General features: G+C 40.9%; 1 protein-coding gene across 1 annotated transcript; it reads left to right on the forward strand.

Moving 5' to 3' along the window:
* Positions 1 to 6419: 6419 nt before the first annotated feature.
* Positions 6420 to 19799, forward strand: lgals2a (lectin, galactoside-binding, soluble, 2a). The gene is made up of 4 exons (XM_036590210.1): positions 6420 to 6520; positions 17331 to 17410; positions 19068 to 19239; positions 19375 to 19799. The coding sequence occupies exons 1-4, from the start codon at positions 6515 to 6517 to the stop codon at positions 19519 to 19521; spliced, it is 405 nt and encodes a 134-aa protein (XP_036446103.1). The 5' UTR covers positions 6420 to 6514; the 3' UTR covers positions 19522 to 19799.
* The last annotated feature ends 236 nt before the right edge of the window (positions 19800 to 20035 follow it).

Raw genomic sequence — 20035 nt, forward strand, 5'->3', positions numbered from 1 at the left:
AAATGGTTCTTCAAGGGTTCTTTAGTAAATACAATGGTTCTATTTAGAACCATGAGATCTACACTCTTCAGAAAATGGTTCTTCAAAGGTTCTTTAGTAAATACAATGGTTCTATTTAGAACCATGAGTTCTACACTCTTCAGAAAATGGTTCTTCAAAGGTTCTTTAGTAAAGACAATGGTTCTATTTAAAACCATGAGTTCTACACTCTTCAGAAAATGGTTCTTCAAAGCTTCTTTAATAAATACAATGGTTCTATTTAGAACCATGAGTTCTACACTCTTCAAAAAGATGGTTCTTTAAGGGTTCTTTAGTAAAGGCAATGGTTCTATTTAGAACCATGAGTTCTACACTCTTAAGGTGATTCTTCAAGGGTTCTTTAGTAAAGGAAATGGTTTTATTTAGAACCATGAGTTCTACACTCTTCAAAAAGATGGTTCTTCAAGGGTTCTTTAATATAGCGAATGCCATCATTTACAGTGCAGCTGAGCAAATTACAGAGCGATTAAAAAAGCTGAAATGAAATTTACCAACTAAAACAAATAAAAATCAGCAAGACAAGATTTACAAAACAATAAATAAATACATAAAAAGGCTCAAACAGAAAACAGGCATAAAATATCAATAAAATATAAAATGAAAACACATTAAAATGAAGTAAAAGAACCAACTTAGATAGTAAGCAATAAGAAAACTACAATATGTACTAGAATAGAACAGTAAAAGAATTAATATCAAATCATACATACATACATCATCTAAACTAGCTTATCCTTCTGGGTCGCGGTGGGGTGCTGGAGCCTATCCCCGCTGTCATTGGGCGGAAGGCAGGATACACCCCGGACAGGTTGCCAGTCCATCGCAGGGCAGACAGACAGACAGACATACACATTCACACTCACACCTAGGGGCAATTTTAGCATGTCCAATCAGCCTCACTGCATGTCTTTGGACTGTGGGAGGAAACCGGAGCACCCAGAGGAAACCCACGCAGACACGGGGAGAACAGGCAAACTCCACACAGAAATGACCCTGGTCACCCGGCCGGGAATCGAACCCACCATGCTGCCCCCAAATAACACAGTTGCAATAAAATATAAAAAATAAAATACATTAACAACAACAATAATAATAATAATAATAATAATAATAATAATAATAATAATAATAATAATGATTAAAAGGAGAAAGGAATAGGAAAACTAAACTAAAACAGTTACAGGCTGTCTGAAGGTGGCTAGAGACTGAAAGTTTAAAGTGACTTTGTGACACCAGTGAGTGAGTTTTAGAGACTCCTGCAGTGAAGTCCAGCTCGCTGGTGCTCTGTGGCTAAAAGCAGATTTTCCCAGTTCAGTAAAACCTCTCATTGAGAAGCTAACTGCATTTCTGTTTCTGTCCCTCAGACAGAGGCCTAATGTCAACAGCAAAGTTATGAGTGTTCAAGTCAAGTCAAACTTTATTTATATGGCGCTTTTCACAACAGGCCTTGTCACAAAGCAGCTTTACAGAAAAATCCGGGTCTGAGCCCCCATGAGCGTCGCCAGTGGATAACTCCCTAAGAGCAGGAGGAAGAAACCAAGACTCAAAAGGGGAACCCATCCTCCTCTGGTCGACACTGGATAGCAAACAGCGTTAGTATAAACTATTACTGTGGCTGGTATAGTGTAGTGTTTAACACCTCTGCCTTCTACACTGTAGACTGTATAGACTGTGTAAGAGTCCTTGGGCAAGACTCCTAACACTACTTTCGTCTACCTGTGTGAAATGATCAAAATTGTAAGTCGCTCTGGATAAGAGCGACTGCCAAATATAATACATACATACATCATCTAAACCGCTTATCCTTCTGGGTCACAGTGGGGTGCTGGAGCCTATCCCAGCTGTCATTGGGCGGAAGGCAGGACACACCCTGGACAGGTCACCAGTCCATCGCAGGGCAGACAGACATACACAGTCACACCTAGGGACAATTTTAGCATGTCCAATTGGTCTGACTGCATGTTTTCGGACTGTGGGAAGAACCCGGAGTACCCAGAGGAAACCCACGCAGACACGGGGAGAACAGGCAAACTCTACACAGAAATGACCCTGGTCACCCGGCCGGGAATCGAACCCAGGTCAGTCTTGCTGTGAGGCGACAGCGCTACCCACTGCGCCACCATGTCACCCCCAAATATAATATACTATATAAAAAATGATTGGTATTATTAAAATTCCGAAACGGGGGAAAAGCAGGTGAAGCAATGGTTATAATTAGATGGCTTGAGTCTGTGCAGCAGCAGCAGCAGCAGCAGCAGCAGCAGCAGCAGCAGTATCATCAGAAGGGTCAGTTCATGCATTTGAGGTTTGCACAGCGTTGTACATCGAGGATGGGCAGCTGTTCAACTCGGCAAAGAAAAAGAAACACACAGAGAGTCGGTTCTGTAAAGAGTGACGGATCACAGATTACAGTGTTAACAGAGCAGCAGAGACTCCGTCAGGTCTAGATATTACAGCCTCACTAAGAGGGAGAGCCAGAAGGTAACAGAGACATGAGGCTCCCTGAGATGTCAGCGCCCCTCCACTCCCCTGTCAACAAACCTGAGTGAGTGCATGAGGCAGCGGGGAGATGGCACCAGCACTCCCAGTTTACCATAATACACCATGACCACGAACCCCAGATCTGCACCTTTTATCTAACAGGAAAACTAATTACTAAAGGCTCAGCTGGGTTTTTAGCCTGGACTGGCTGTGTCTGAGTCCCGAACACTGACTGGAAGATAATTTCAAAGCTGGGGGGGCTTTGCATGAGAAGGCTCCACCCCCCCAATGTAACTTTATTAATTGTAGGTACTAATAGTAAGCCAGCGCCTTGTGATCTTAGTAGGCGTGATGGTTCATAATAAAAGAGAAGTTCATTCAGGTCGTTTAGATCTTTATATGTCAGTTAAAGACTTTTGTACTCAATGTGGAATTGAACTGGCAACCAGTGCAGGTTTGATAAAACTGGGCTGATATGGTCAAACCTTCTAGTTCTTGTGAGGACTCTGGCTGCAGCGTTCTGGACTAACTGACGAAAGATGTGTTCAAGATGGAAAAAGCTACAACAGCTGTATTTTCCCCTTGCTTGCTATTAAACAATGACTTAAGAGCTGATTGGGAAACAGTCTGTTGCACAAACTCTGTCAGATGTTAATATCAGGGTACACAGTGACACAATACAGTAATTAGAGTTAACCTGTAATTCTCATGGCCTTTGCTCTCATATGCCTGTCTTGTGACAGTGTCTGAGGCACACGCACTGGGCAAGCGTTCCCCTTCAGTGGAATCTCGCACAGTGTTGTAAAAGGAAAACCATTTCAGCTATTAGGCCTCGTCAGTGTGACACAGAATTTAGCCAATTTAACCACTAAATATTTGCAGACCACGGCCAGCACAGGCTAATAGGGATCAGTAAACAAACCCCACTGCCAGGATACCATGACCATCAATCTGTCCGGCTGGGCCAATTAGAGCTGCCACTCCCTGCTGTCCTAAATCCAAAAAATGCCAACTATTCTGACACTTTGCTAACAAGTGTGCCATCAATGTTAGTAATATCATTGATTAACAAGCGCTAAGTGCGCATCATGAACCGTAAATCTGTCTCTTACTTCTACTATGGGCGAAAGCCATGCATTACCAGAGATGGGCAGAGTAGGCTAAAGCCAGTACTAGGGGGCTATCACAGTGGGGCCCATGGTGCATCACGAAGGGGAAAGTCAATGGAAAATAAGTGAAGTTCTCGTTTAAAAACGAACACAAAAAGCTGCAGAGAAAACAAGCCTCCTAACAACCACCTGGAAGACCTGGTAGACCCCCAAAACTGCCCCCATCAGATAAACAGCACTTAAAGCTTTCATCTTTGAGAGAGAGGAGAAAATCAAGCTGCTTCAGATCTGAAAACATCCACAGGTGTTTCTGCCCATCCTTCCACTGTGAGAAGACGACTCAGCGCTGTGGGTCTGAAAGGATGTGTAGCTGTCAAGAAGAACCTCACTGAGAAAAGGACAAACATAGAAGAGAATTTCCACTACAGCACCAGAACTGGACATCTGAGGTTTTATGAATTTGTATTTGTATTATTTGGATGGTGAGAAGCACAGATGACAACCAACTTCTAAAACTGAACTTTAAATGTGCAGAAAATTATCCTTGCACAGGAGAATGGAAGGCAAATGATGGACACACTGAACACTGAAAGGATTTATGTTAAACACATCGATCAGGCATAACATTATGACCACCTCCTTGTTTCTACACTCATTGTCCATTTTATCAGCTCCACTTACTATATAGGTGCACTTTGTAGTTCTACAGTTACAGACTGTAGTCCATCTGTTTCTCTGATACTTTGTTAGCCCCCTTTTACCCTGTTCTTCAGTGGTCAGGACCCCCATGGACCCTCACAGAGCAGGTACTATTTGGGTGGTGGGTCATTCTCAGCACTGCAGTAACACTGACGTGGTGGTAGTGTGTTAGTGTGTGTTGCGCTGGTGTGAGAGGATACATACATACATATATATATATATATATATGAAAAAGCTTATAAAGAAAGTTAAAGAACAGAGTGAAAACATGGGAGCTTAATATGAAGAAAACAAAGCTTATAACAACAACAACCTCATCACTGATGATGAAGTTGTAGAAGTAGAGACAGCTAATTTGTGGCCATGACTTAGTAAAGCATAAGAATGACATAGTTAAGTCAAGGCTAGAACTTAGTAAGGCATTGGAATGAGATAATAATTCATGGCCATGACTGAGTAAAGCGTAGGAAGGAAATAATTAAGCTGAGGCCATGTCTTATTAAGGTTTAGGAATGAGATAGTTAAGTTGTGGGAACAAAATACCTAAATTGTGGCTATAACTTCATAAGTTGTGGGAACTAGATAGTTAATTTGTGGCCATGAATAAAAAAGGCATGGGAATGCGACAGTTAAGTTGTGGCCATGACTTAGTTAAATCATGGGAACAAGATAGTTAAATCATGGCTAAAACTTAGTAAGGCATAGGAACAAGATAGTTAAGATGAAGCCATGACTTTGTAAGGTGTAAGAATGACTTAGGCATGGGAATGAGACAGTTAATTTGTGGCCATGACTTAGTAAGGCATATGAACGAGATAGTTAAGTCGTAGGAGCAAAATACTTAAATTGTGGCTATAACTTTGTAAGTTGTGGGAACTAGATAGTTCATTTGAGGCCATGACTTAGTAAGGCATAGGAATGAGATAGTTAAGTTGTGGCCATGACTTAGTTAAGTCATGGGAACAAGATAGTTAAATCGTGGCTAAAACATAGTAAGGCATAGGAACAAGATAGTTAAGTTGTGGCCATGACTTAGTTAAGTCATGGGAACAAGATAGTTAAATCCTGGCTAAAACATAGTAAGGCATAGGAACAAGATAGTTAAGTTGTGGCCATGACTTTGTAAGGCGTAAGAATGACTTAGGCATGGGAATGAGACAGTTAATTTGTGGCCATGACTTAGTAAGGCATATGAACGAGATAGTTAAGTTGTAGGAGCAAAATACTTAAATTGTGGCTATAACGTTGTAAGTTGTGGGAACTAGATAGTTCATTTGTGGCCATGACTTAGTAAGGCATAGGAACAAGATAGTTAAGTTTTAGCCATGGCTTAGTTAAGTCATGGGAACAAGATAAATCGTGGCTATAACTTAGTAGGACCTGGGAACTAGACAGTTGTGGCCACGACTTAGTAAGGCATGGGCATGACTTAGTTAGGCATGGGAATGAGATAGCTAAGTTGTGGCCATGACTTAGTTAGATCATAAGTGTCCAGTCTATGGGTTTCCCTGTGGTTCTTTATGGATGTGAGAGCTTGACAATCGAAACAGAGCTACAGGAAAAATATCGATGCTTTTGAACTTTGGTGCTGGTGAAGACTTCTGAGAGTCTCTTGGACGGCAAACCAAATAAACAAATGAATCTTTGACCAAATCAAGCCTCTCTGACTGAAGCCTGGACAACCAAGTGAAGCTCTAGATTAATCAATTCATTGAAAAGACAGTTATGCTTGGGAAAGAGGACGGCCAGCAACAAGATGGACGTAGACGACCAAAGAAAAATGTGAACAAGCCATTAAGACAGAAGCTGAACTCCCAAACAGAAAGAAACACTATTCAAACGGTCACCAGGAGTCAGAATGGACTTCACAACAGTAAACAATGTTCATTTCAGCCCTTTAAGATGGTCAGTTACGCCTGTAATATTCTCATCATATTAGTGCAGCTACAGAAACATTTACACCTCAAATAAACATTACAGTATAAGGTGATTGATAGCCAGTGATCTCCATCGAGCTCATCTCTCCAGAACGGCCTGAGTAGGTCTGTGTAGGAACAATTTCATTGGCTGGAGGGCGCTGGCCACGCCCCCCCTTCTCCGGCGCAGTTTAAAGGCGTCCAACAGCGCATGAGGGTCTCCTCCTCAGGCAGTTTACCGCTCAGCACTCAGCTAACAGAGAAGAAACCATGAGCGTGAGTATCAGATTTGAGCTCTTACCGTCCTGTTTAAACTCTGCTTAATCGCTCTGGGCCAGTTTGGTTTCATTTTCCCATAAGAAAAGCTTTTAAAGCAGCAAGTTCTGCTGCACTGCACCTTTCAGTGCCTGCACTGCTCCAAAAAAAGCTGATTCACAGCACAGTCTATTGACTGAAACGTTGTTTTAGAAGAAGTCAGGGATATTTCACTGAAATGTGCTTGCAAGGCTTTTAAAAGTCTAAGAATGTGGTTGTTTTTAGCCTAAAGAAGGTTCTTCAAGGGTTCTTTGGTAAAGAAAGTGGCTCTAGATAGAACCATGAATAATCAAAGAACCATTTGCATGCTTAAACAGTTCCTTGCTTGGTGAAATGGTTCTTCAGATTGATGGAAAATGTGTTGTGTGGTTCTATTTAGCACCAAAATGGGTTCTGCTATTGTTACAGTGTCAAGCTTGTAACAGTAGCAGAGCCCTTTTTGGTGCTACATAGAACTATTTTCAAAAATGGTCTATATAGACATACACATACAACTCTGTCTCCAATCTGAAGAACCATTTCACCATGCAAAGAACCATATAAGCATTGGCTTTGCTAAAGAACCCTTGAAGAACCATCTTGTGTAGATTTTGTGATTAGTCTAGATTCATTATCAGCTTTCCATGATTTTTAAATGGGTTTATTAGTGCATTGACTCTATAGCAAGATCAGAACTGGATAACACGGTGCGATGCTATAGGTCGTCTGTTTCCATTCAGAAAAAACAGGGAGTGGCACCTCAGAGCATTCAGTGATGCACTTGAGTAGAATTGTTTGAGCCCCCAATGAAAATCCTGTTTATTTCAATGCTTTGCAGCTCTTAAGAGCAACTGATGCTGCAGCTGCATTTTTCCCCAATTATGGTCATGGAATCTGCATGTTTGTAGTGCTTTCCCTGCTCCAACAAACTCGACTCAATCCCCTCAGCTCATTTGCAAGGCCTTCATGAGGTTAAAACCAGCACTCAGCAGGTCCAGGATTACAAAGAGAGTCTTGGAAGAAGTGATTTAGTAAATTCACTGTATCACAGCATCTCTTCTTTTCAAGGACTTGGTTTTCAGCCTTGGTTGTTGACTTAAACTCTGGATTGTGTCTTAAAAAAGTTGAAGAATGTCCAGCAGATGGTCACTCATTAAAGATCTGACAACTTGGTTACTGTTTGCCTAGATTTGTGTCTCGATTCCTGACTTTTAGTCTCGATTTTGGTAGGGAAGATCCTATTTTGAAAAAAGGGCGTGGTGCCTTGGTGCCTTAAATGATGCACTTCTGGGTTCTAGACCCAATGGGAATCCATGTGTTCCAATATTTAAGACCCTTAAATGGAAGTTCCCAGATTTCTGCATTGTTCAGATGTTAAGTCATTTAAAGTGATTTGATATGAAATAATTTATTGGAGAGAAACTTAATGGCTTTCTTCACAGTGGTGGTGATAGGAACCAGGGGTCGCCATGACTACAACACAAATATAGCCATTTATTTACTCTCCAGAACCACCAGTGAACCTACACGAGTCTTCTGAGCTTTATATGGAATGTTGATGGTGGTGTTTGAGCTGCTGTTTGGTGGTTGTGTAGTAAACAGAGTTTCAGAGCAGTAGAACACTAACATCTGGAGAACCCCAGCACTCAGCAGGACCAGGATTAGAAAGACAGTCTTGGAAAAACTAATTTGAAAAATTCACTGTATCGTAGCACCTCTTCTTTTCAAGGACTTGGTTTTTAGCCTTGGTTGTTGACTTGAACTCTGGATTTTGTCTTAGAAGAAGTTGAAGAATGTCCAGCAGATGGTCACTTATTCAGTATCTAAGAACTTAGTTGCTGTTGGTTGGTTGCCTAGATTTTGTGACTTGATTCCTGGAGTTTTGTCTTGATTTTAGTAGTGAAGATCCCATTTTGAAAAAGGGTGTGGTGCCTTAAGTGATGCACTTCTGGGTTCTAGACCCAATGGGAATCCAATGTGTTCCAATATTTAAGCCCATAAATGGGAATTCCAATATTTCTGCAGCGTTCAGATGTTAACAAAGTAATTTAGAGTGATTTGATATGAAATAATTCATTGGAGAGAAACTTAATGGCTTTCTACACAGTGGTGGTGATAGGAACCAGGGGTTGCCATGACTACAACACAAATATAGCCATTTATTTACTCTCCAAAACCACCAGTGAACCTACACGAGTCTTCTGAGCTTTATGTTGATGGTGGTAAAACACTTGTGTTTAAGCTGCTCTTTGATGGTTGTGCAGTAAACAGAGTTTCAGAGCAGTAGAACACTAACATCTGGAGAACCCCACACTCAGCAGGACCAGGATTAGAAAGAAGTGATTTAGTAAATTCACTGCATCACAGCATCTCTTCTTTTCAAGGACTTGGTTTTTAGCCTTGGTTGTTGACTTAAACTCTGGATTTTGTCTTAAAAAAGTTGAAGAATGTCCAGCAGACGGTCACTCATTCAAGATCTGAGAACTTGGTTACTGTCTGCCTAGATTTTGTGACTTGATTCCTGGAGTTTTGTCTTGATTTTAGTAGTGAAGATCCCATTTTGAAAAAAGGGCGTGGTGCCTTGGTGCCATAAATGATGCACTTCTCGGGTTCTAGACCCAATGGGAATCCAATGTGTCCCAAAATTAAAACCCTTAAATGGGAGTTGCAAAATTTCTGCATCGTTCAGATGTTAACAGTCATTCAAAGTGATTTGATATGAAATAATTCATCGGAGAGAAACTTTACAGAGTCTTTCTTTACAGTGGTGGTGATAGGAACCAGGGGTCACCATGACCTCAACACCGATATAGACATTTTATTTGCCATCCAAAACCACCAGTGAACCTACACGAGTCTTCTGAGGTTTCATATGGAATGTTGATGGTGGTAAAACAGTGGTACTGTCTTGCCTTAGTACACAATGCATGTACTTCTCCACTATGAAAAGAGTTAAAAAAAGACATTTCAGTCTAAAACCTTCTCAAAAGTATCAGAAAACAATATCTTGGGCATCAGGCAGCTTATTCATAACCATTTTGTGTAAAAACTGTCTGTGAGGGAGCTTTTTAGAGGCATTGCTCTTTGGACGTCTGGTTCCTATCACCAATATTGTGAACAGTTCAGACTAATTCTGAGTTGGTAAGTTTTTCTAGGATTGTGCATTCCACATCAAATCACTCTGAATAACTGAGTTGGCATAGTAACAATGTATTTATGCAGCTTTTTTGAAAAAATGAGTGGAATTTCCATTTTAAGAAGATCCAGAGGTAGTTAAAGCAGTTTTGTTTTGCACAGTGACTTGCAGAAACAAGTTAACCATCACTTGATTGCATTATTACATTTGCTCTTATTAATTGACCTCCTTAGTATTTATTTTTTTAATGTACTACTTTCTTTATATCATTATTTGTTCTATTTTTAACCTTCTATGTCATATTTCTGCTGTCTTGACCTGGGCTAAGTCAGATAAAACACATTTTGAAGTCCTGGTGTGACTGCCCTGGTTACACAGAGGTGAAATAAAATGGAGGATATAAAAGGGGATATTCTCCTTCAGGCGTCAGCTGTTCAGGCTGCACTGATCTAAACTCGTGCATTTACAGATAGCCTAATGTAATCAAACTAGGAGGCCAAACAGAGCCTGCTTTTGTGTTCGAGCTGCTGTTTGGTGGTTGTGTAGTAAACAGAGAGTTGGGCACTGCTAATCACATCACAGCTGAAGTGAGGTCAAGCAGGCCAGGCGTAGGCCGGAGGCGGATGCCAGGCCAATTCGTAATGCCAAAGGAGGTGTCTTGCTCCACTTATTGGCCGAATTCATCCAGAGTTCAGCAGATATGAGATGGAATGAATAGTTGTTAATGACAGTTTAATGTATTTTTTGGCTGATTCTGTGGGACAGAAAGTGAGTCACAGGAAAAGCGAAGACATTAGCATCTACCCTTATGGACACGTGAGATCATAGTCACATGAATTTCACAGTGATAAAAATGTGACCACATGAAAATAGATGTAATTACTTGTAAAGAAGTGGGTTTTGCACACTTCACTTGTAAAATGTGACTTTTCTATAAAGTTATCGTTTATCACTGTTTAGAATATGTACATGTCGGTTAGTCTGCATTAATCGAGTTAAATAGTTCAAATTGGCACCGTTTTTCCAAATGTAGTTGTTTAAAGACATATTTGGTGTCTAAAATTTGCTTCTCTATGTCTGCACTAGACCTATGAAGCTGTGTAGCTAGGTGCTTGACTTCCGTTAACCGTTCAAGGTGCCAGCATTCAAATACCAAAATCATTTTTTGGCTATTTGGCCACAAATTCATTGAAACGTTCATTTTATATTTGAACAGGACTGTAAAATATGTTAGATTTGCTTATATTTGTGAGAATATATAGTAAATTCCACTTTGTGGAATTTGATAAGGACGTGACTGCCAATACAGAAATCTGATACATGGCAGTTTATGAATGTTTCCCTTATTCATTATTTCTGACTTATAATACTCACATATGGACATATATGTGGCATAAATGCAAACCTATTTGAAATTGGCCATTTTCAAACATGGCACATATATTGCAGCCCTATATTAACATATATATATTAACATATTAACCTATATGTGTAACACATATTTCACAATATATGGTAGAAAACATTATTCATATTAGTTAGGAATATATATGCATCTTTATTTCTTCTACATACATCCTAATGAAGTGAAAATGAGCAAAATAGCTGCATAACTAAACTCTGAAAACATGCACATTGTAAGCTGTGCAACAAAAATCATAAAAACAGACAGGAATGCAAATATTGATCTGACACATTTACATACATTAATATTTAAAAGCAAAAAGATAACAAAGCGACAATTTTAACTGTACTGGGATCTATTCAACCATGTTTCAGATATACATGTGTGATCCATGCATATATGTCCAATATTTGAAACTGATGTGTATGTACGCAACATATATGTGTACATTTATGGTATATGTGCATACATGGCCGCCGTCATGGGTGGGAAGGCAGTGATAGCATCTGGCTGGCTTTTCTGCTAACTGGCTAACTACTCTAGCTAATTTTAGCTAGATTTAGAAACAGTGACAGTAAATTCATCCAACAAAATAACATGTTGGCACATCATCCACTGAAGACCTTGTGTAGTACTCATTAGCATCAACTGCACCGATTAGCTCTGTTAGCTCATCAGCTCATCTGAAGAGGAAGCCTGGCTATTTTGAATATAAAAACCAAAAAAATAAAAATAAAAAAGTAGTCTCTAATAGATTTGCTTGTGTGGTTTGTAACACTGTATTACATACTGCTGTCTATAAACAGGGACAAAACCCATAAGAAAGTCTGATATATGGCAATATGTGTATTTCAGATGTATGACTTATATTAGCATATATAACCTTCCTTTAAATCCAACCCAGATTTTGTCATATATGTGAGAAATATGCCGATTTATATGAAATTGGCAGTTTTCAAATATGGGGCATACATTTCGTCCATATATCAGCCTATACAAACATACATGTAACACATATTTAACAATACATGATATAAAACATTATTCATAGATGGAATACATTACTCTTATATGCTAGGTTTATGTTATAAACATTTTTTGTATGTCAGACCAAAAACTCGTATCTCCAAAATGGTAACTTTACAGGAGAAGGAAAAAACCTACTTTACTTTTAATGTAAATCAATGGAACCAGACTTTTTTCCAAGTAATTTTGGGCCGATTGTTTTGGTCCATTCATCATAAAATTTACACACAATGTAAAGGGCAATAGATATTTTCAAATTATGAAATACGATAAAAATGGAGATATGAGGTTTTGGTCTGACAGCAGCGATATGATCCATGTTTTATGCATGTCATCAGACATATATAGGGTTATACATATATGTCCAATATCGGATACTTACCTATATGTTCAGTACATGTAGGACCATATATTTTGAAATATGTGCCTAACCCTATATGATATGTGCATATATATATGTATATGTATGTTAGCTATGCAACATTCAATTGTGCATTTTTATAGACAACAGTACCTCATACAGTATTAACTGTATGCCCAGCTGCCTTCAGCAGTCTCGTGGGGTGAGAGAGTGAGACATGTCACGCCCAGACGAGAGCTCATTCCTGCAGCTGCTGTGAACTGTGTTCCAGAACTGAAGTCAGGACGTCTAGTTTACACTAGAGCAGAGGGTCTAATGTGGAAAGAATTTGCGAGGCCCATCCATCCCCCTCTCTGTTTCTCTTTTACACTCACTTTTCCTTCTCTCCCTCTCTTTTCTTTCACTCCTATTTTGCCTGGTCAGTCCAAGCACAATCTCTCATATCTCCCTCCCCCCACATACATTGAGCAGCCTGCCAGATTTAGCCTCGCTGCTCTGCCAGCATTAAAGAAGCTATTAAAATCTGCTCTCCTCTTAAGCCAACTCGGGCTGAGATGTCAAGGCCTGGCTAAACTGCATGCCTGTGTCTGCTAATTTCACATAGGCATGACCAGGGCTGGACAATCCGATAGTTGTAGTAGGTGGGCGTGCATGTACATGTTGGTCAGTAAGATGAATCAGCATGTGGAAGTGGAGCTTTCTGTGAGCTACAGTGTTTCCTATCACTGTATAAAAGAAGCTCCGTGCTGCCTTTATTGCTGGATGCACTGCAGTGGTTTCTGAGCGAACTTAACAGTGAAACACGTTATTGATTTCTTTCACAGTAACAGTAAAGGTGTTTTTCCACTACACAAAATACTGAAAGTTGTAGAAAGCCAGAAAACTAGAATTGTGCTTTTCCCCCCCGTTGGCCGTCGGCCTGGTAACAAAGGTTCCAGCTTTGTTTTTTGGAACCTGCTTAAGATTAGTACCCTTTGTTTCATTCAAAGTGATTTCTGAGTTGAATATCACCAGTTAATCTGCATGTAACTACATTGTGGCATGTTCTCGTCCCCTGGGCCCTGATGACGGCCACGAGAGCCGGCAGGAAGGCCGGGCCCGAACTCCAAGCCCAGAAGAAACCCAGCGAAGACAGCGGGGAGAGAATGAAATCCGCGAGGGAGTGGTGAACATTGCGCGAGTCCCGAGCCCCGCCTCCTGGGCACCGCCTCCGGCCCCACGGCGAGGCCATTTTAATTTGCCTCATGTCCGATTCTAGTGGACGAGTGCATGGCACATCCAATTTTTTATGTATTTATTTTTTTAAGATTTAATGGTTTAGGCTTGCCTCTATATTACGTGAATTTTTTTCAGTTTGAGTGGACAAACTTTTTTTTCCCAGTGCAATAATCTTAAGCAGGTACCAAAATGATTTTTTTTGGATAGGGTGTTTTAAATCCAGCATGACCTAACGCTACCCGAGGGTTTAGTAATGGCACCCTCTGTCTTTTCTAACACTTTTAGCTGAAACCATCGACAAATTTCTTACTCTTCCAGTTGAAGAAAAAGTCGCCAAGTACTGTTACATCGTGAATAAGAGCTCCCGAATGTAAACTATGATGGTATGCTGTTGTGTCGATCGCTGTTTTTAGAATTATACAGTTTAAAAAAGTTTGCTAAGGTGACTACCCTGCTAGAAAAACCAGCAGAGACCTGCATAGCTAGTCACCAGCAAAACCAGCATATTGCTGTTGTCGGAAGAAAACCTTGTATCTCCAAAATGGTAACTTTACAGGAGAAGGAAAAAACATACTTTACTTTTAATGTAAGTCAATGGAACCAGACTTTTTTCCGAGTCATTTTGAGTCATTTCTTTTAGTCCATTCATCATGAAATGTACACACAATGTAAAGGGTAACAGGTATTTCCAAATTATGTCAAAAACAGAAAAACGTCAAAAATGGAGATATGAGGTTTTCTTCTGACAGCAGTGATATGGTGTGTTTTAGGTAGTTAATCAGCCAATTTGAATCCTTCAGAGTGGCCAAATGACCAAAAAGACAAGAGAGTCATTAATTGTGATTATTATGATGGTACTAGTGTCTCAAGCAGGTCTAAAATGATCTAGAACTAGAACCAAAAGTTCTGTTGTTTCCCATTCTTTGTTTTTGAATATGCAGTTGAAAACATGTAACAAATCTTATTAGCATTTGCATTTATTCTAATATTCTAGATGCACTGGCTGCCCAGATAAATAGTTTTAAACATTTTTTTTCCACCATATCGTCCAGCCATAGTCATGGCCACATGGTTGTGAAACAGACATTTCTGCTAGAAAGCAGCTGTGCAGCAGATTTGTGTTCCATAGTGTGGAGGTGTTCCAGCAGACGGATGGATGGATGGTGCCACATGTGCAGTGTGGAGGCCCAGGCCTGGCTCTGTTCCTGCTGCATTCACGTCTACAGCAATGAGGAAAATCTGACCTCACTTCTTATAGAAGGCTTATACCGCGTGTACTACTCCCTCATCATCTCAGCTACAGTTTTAGACCCCGCTTCAGAACCACTTCAGGAAAATTACACACATCGGCCCCTCACTGTTTAGCTGTATGATTCAGTGCCCGCGCTGATTCGATGCCCATTTCATCAGTAAAAAGGGAAAAAGTGAAACTCAAGTGGAAACAGATGTTCCTGTATTTACAGACCGCTGGTATGGTCTAATCAGAGCGGCCCACTCTTAGGAAACTTTTGGTTCCTTGACAATGAACCCTGTAACCCTGGTCCAGGTTCCAAATGTTCCAGTGTTCCTGCAGGATTAAAATGATTATTTCCATCATTTTCTCCCTTTACTCCAAATGTAATCAGACACATTTGGTTTTGGAAGTTTTTTAGTTTTGAACTGGTAGCTGGGAGGCTAATGTTGCTAACAAGCAATGGAAGCTTATGCACACCAACTAACATGGTGCTAACTACATGCCTAAATCATCCCACTTGCCTCAAACTGTGTAGAGTTGTACAGTAATTTCAAATGGACTTGCTTATGTGCTTTCTGACAGTGTATGATGGGGCCGCACAATAAACGATATGGGTATTGTTATTGCATTATTAAAGGGCTGCAATGACAAAACGGATCAAATTACATGCACAGAGACAAAGTGACATAAATGGGTGGGAAAGTAGCATTTGAAGCCCACCAAGTGCTTCCATGTGTCCAAGTCGAGTCATGAGTTAAAGGTGACTGTGAGTCAAGTTATGAGTCAGTTAAAGGTGAGAAAAAGTCGAGTTGCAAATCCGTTAAGAGAAAGTACAAGTCGATTCACGAGTCAGTTAAGGTTATGTCCAAATAAAGTTGTGAATCAGTTAAAAGTGAGTCGTAGTCGAGTCGTGAGTCAGTTAAGGGTGAGTCCGATTTGAGTTGCAAGTCAGTTAAGGGTGAGTCCTAGTCGAGTCGTGAGTCAGTTAAGGTTGAGTATGAGTTGAATTGTGAGTCAGTTAAGGGTGAGTCCGATTTGAGTTGCAAGTCAGTTAAGGGTGAGTCCTAGTCGAGTCGTGAGTCAGTTAAGGTTGAGTATGAGTTGAATTGTGAGTCAGTCAAGGGTGAGTCTGATTCGAGTTGCAAGTCAGTTAAGGGTGAGTCCGAGTTGAGCCGTGTCGGTTAAGGGTGAGCCTGAGGCGAGTCATGAGTCAGTTAAAGCTGACTGAAGCCCATCAAGTGCTTCCATGTGCTGGGTAACTTAATCATTTGCTTAAGTCTAACTGGAATAAACAGCTTTTTAAGGATTTAAGGGGGAATTCAACTGATTTCTCAGTGTCTACATTGTTTAGTGGTTAAGATGTAAACAAAGTCATTCAGAGTGGTTTGGTGTGAGATACTCCATTCTAAGATGGTTCTTCAAGTGTTCTTTAGTAAAGAAAATGGTTCTATATAGAACCATGAACACTCAAAAAACCTTTGCATGGTTAAAGGGTTCTCTGCATTGTGAAAAGGTTCCTAAGATTAATGGTGAATGTGCTGAAGCTGGTGCTATATAGAAAAGGGTTTTTGAAAAGGGTTCTATATAACACCAAAAAAGGGTTCTTCTATTGTTACGATGTCAAGCTTGTAACCGTGGCATAACCCTTTTTGGTGTTGTATAGAACCCTCTTCAAAAAGGTGCTATAGAGAACCATAGACAACACACTCTGCAAAGAACCCTTTAATCATGCAAAGGTTCTTTGAGTGTTCATGGTTCTATATAGAACTATTTTCTTTAATAAAGAACCCCCGAGAAACCATCTTTTTAAAGTGTGTAGAGAAACTTAGCCAGAATGGTTCAGTGGTGGTGATAGGAACCAGACGTCCACCTCTCAAGGCCCCCTTACTGAAAGTTATTACATGAAGTGGTTATGAATTCACTGCCTGATGTCTGAGACACTGTTTTAAAATAGTTTTAAGAAGATTTTGGCCTAAAATGTGTTTTTCCAAATCCTTTCATGGTGGAGGGATACATGCAGGGTGTTGTGAAGCAAAATAGTCCCCAAAGAAAACTTATTGATTCAGATTTTTCACAATTTTAACATCAACATTCCATATAAAGCTCAGAATATATATGTAGGTTCACTGGTGGTTTTGGATAGTAAATAAAATGTCTATATTTGTGTTGTAGTCATGGCGACCCCTGGTTCCTATCACCACCACTGTGAAGAAGTTAGTCAATCAGTTTTTCTATAATGAACCACTTATGTCTGCTGATCTGATCCCAATATGTATCTGATTTTCTCTGATGAATAAATACATTTAGAATGACCATCTATAAAAACGGTCAAAGCTACAGGCGAAATTCAGTCTTCTAGATAAATTATTTATTTTGGATGTCATGAGATCTTTCTGTTTGTTTCCGTAACAGGCTGTGGTCGTGGAGAACATGTCCTTTAAGGTGGGGCAGACCCTGACCATCACTGGGGTCCCCACCGCCGATTCCACCAAGTGAGTATTGCATACGTTATCTGCCCAAAAATGTCCCGACAGGCCTTCTAATGAGTAAATTCAGATACTTTCAGGTCACCCATTGCTGACAGAGTAGTTCAACTGCGCACTCTCAGCTTGTATAATCTGCCCTGAAAAGCACTGACCAATAGAACGCAGCACTCTGAAGCAGCTGCACTGGACTGGCAGGCCAGTTCTGATTCTGATTCTAGTTGTTTGCTTATTATATACATGTGGAACATATATACACATTCTTATCAGGCACCTGAGAGACGTTATCAAGTGAATTCATTTGAGTCTGAGATTTAAGTCTTACAAAAAAAATCTGTGTGAAGGACAGAACTGAAGCACGACACACAGTAAATGTGGTGTTTAAAGAAAAGAGGCAAAACAACTCGAAACATTTGGTGGGCCTGAGATTTATATAGCATGCAGTAGCCGTATAGCGCAATAGGTCGGCTGAAGGTTTAGGAATTTAACTACCTAAAACTTCGGCTAGTTTAGCTGACAACTTCAGCCAGTGTGCTAACTAGCATGCTTGCTACACAAACTACAGAGTAACCGTTTCAAGATGCTGTGCTTCTTTCCTTTAAACACTGCAGTGGAGTCGAGTTGTGAGTCAGTTAAGGGCGAGAACAAGTAGAGTCGTGAGTCAGTTAAAGGTTAGGGGGAGTGAAGTTGTAAGTGAGTTAAGGGTGAGTCCGAGGCCAGTCACAAGTCAGTTAAAGGTGAGTCCGAGTGGAGTTGCAAATCCGTTAAGAGAAAGTAGAAGTCGATTCACGAGTCGGTTAAGGTTGAGTCCAAATGAAGTTGCGTATCAGTTGAAAGTGAGTCCGAGTCGAGTCGTGAGTCGGTTAAGGTTGAGTACGAGTCAAGTCGTGAGTCAGTTAAGGTTGAGTCCGAGTCAAGTCGTGAGTCGGTTAAGGTTGAGTCCGAGTCAAGTCGTGAGTTGGTTAAGGTTGAGTCCGAGTCAAGTCGTGAGTCGGTTAAGGTTGAGTCCGAGTCGAGTTGCAAGTAAGTTAAGGGTGAGTCCGAGTTGAGTCATAAGTCACTTAAAGGTGACCGAGTCAAGTTGCAAGTCAGTTAAGGATGAGGTCGAGTTGCGAGTCAGTTAAGGATGAGGCAGAGTCAAGTCGTGAGTCAGTTATGGTTGAGTACGAGTCGGGTCGTGAGTCAGTTAAGATTGAGTAAGAGTCGAGTCGTGAGTCGGTTAAGGTTGAGTCCGAGTCGAGTTGCGAGGCAGTTAAGGATGAGTCTGGGTCGAGTCAGTTAAGGGTGAGTCAGAGTCGAATCGCGAGTCAGTTAAGGGCTAAGAGTCCAAGTTAAGTCAGTTAAAGGTGACTGAGTCAAGTTGCGAGTCAGTTAAGGGTCCAAGTATAGTCATGAGTTAGTTAAGGGTGAGTACGCGTCGAGCTGCAAGTCAGTTAAGGGTAAGTTTGATTTGAGTCATGAGTGAGTTAGCGGTGACTGCGAGTCGAGTCACGAGCCAGTTAACAGTGAGTGCAAGTCGAGTCACAAGACAGTTAAAGGTGAGTGCAAGTCGAGTCACGAGCCAGTTAAGGGTAGAGGCGCTGACTCTCTAATGCACCTCTAAATGTACACAGCTTATTTCCTCTTTTCTCTGCAAGGTTAATAAAATGTTTCTGCCTGTTTGCAGTTTTGCTATCAACATTGGGAGCGGCGCGGAGGAACTGGCCCTGCACATGAACCCTCGCTTTGATGCCCACGGTGACCAGCGCGCGGTGGTCTGTAACTCCTACCAGGGGGGCAGCTGGTGTCAGGAGCTCAGAGAGGGGGGCTTTCCCTTTAATCAGGGCGAGGAGTTTCAGGTAGGACCACAGAACATCAGAGAAGATGAAGAGTAATGCTCATCACAATGATTGCTGTATTTGAAAACGTGAGTTCCCTCCATAATGATTGATGGGGTGAAGAATGAAAGGGCTCTTTTTCCTCTTCTCTCTTAGGTAAAGGTCACATTCACCAATGAGGAATTCACCATCCATCTGCCGGATGGGTCCGAGATCCATTTCCCCAACCGCCCGGGCGCTGAGAAGTACAGATACTTGAAGTTTGAGGGCGAAGTCAGAATCCGAGGCATCGAGATCAAGTAGACCCGTCATAGATGTTCCTGCAATGTTCCGTATTCCCATCAGTGCATCTGCTGCCTTAGCTGTGTTCTTATCCTAAACCACTAGAGGGAACATGACTGCAGTAAAACGACTAGCGTTTCTCCAGAGATGCTGGTGAAAGAATGAAAAAGGCGTCTTTCATTTCCAGAGCTTTTCCTCACAGCCTTTAACATCATGTGCTAAAGCCATTTCAGATACAAAGCAATGTCATTCGAAAAGTTTTGTAACTGCAGCTGAATTAAAAGATCTGTGGCAAACGATGCTGTTGTTCCTTTGCGTAAATGAACGTGTCGGAGGGAGAATGAACAGGCATCGCCTCATATCATTAATGTGGCAAGTGAATTAAAGCCAGTGGTGGGAACAAGTCACTAAGTGGCAAGTAACAAGTAAGTCTCAAGTCTTGACACTTGAATCCCGAAGTCCTAAGTCAAGATATTCGAGTCTTGATTCAAGTCCCAAGTCAGGACAGGCGAGTCTCGAGTCAACAGTCCTAATC

Source organism: Colossoma macropomum, unplaced genomic scaffold, assembly GCF_904425465.1.
Source record: "Colossoma macropomum unplaced genomic scaffold, Colossoma_macropomum, whole genome shotgun sequence".
Lineage (NCBI taxonomy): Eukaryota > Metazoa > Chordata > Actinopteri > Characiformes > Serrasalmidae > Colossoma > Colossoma macropomum.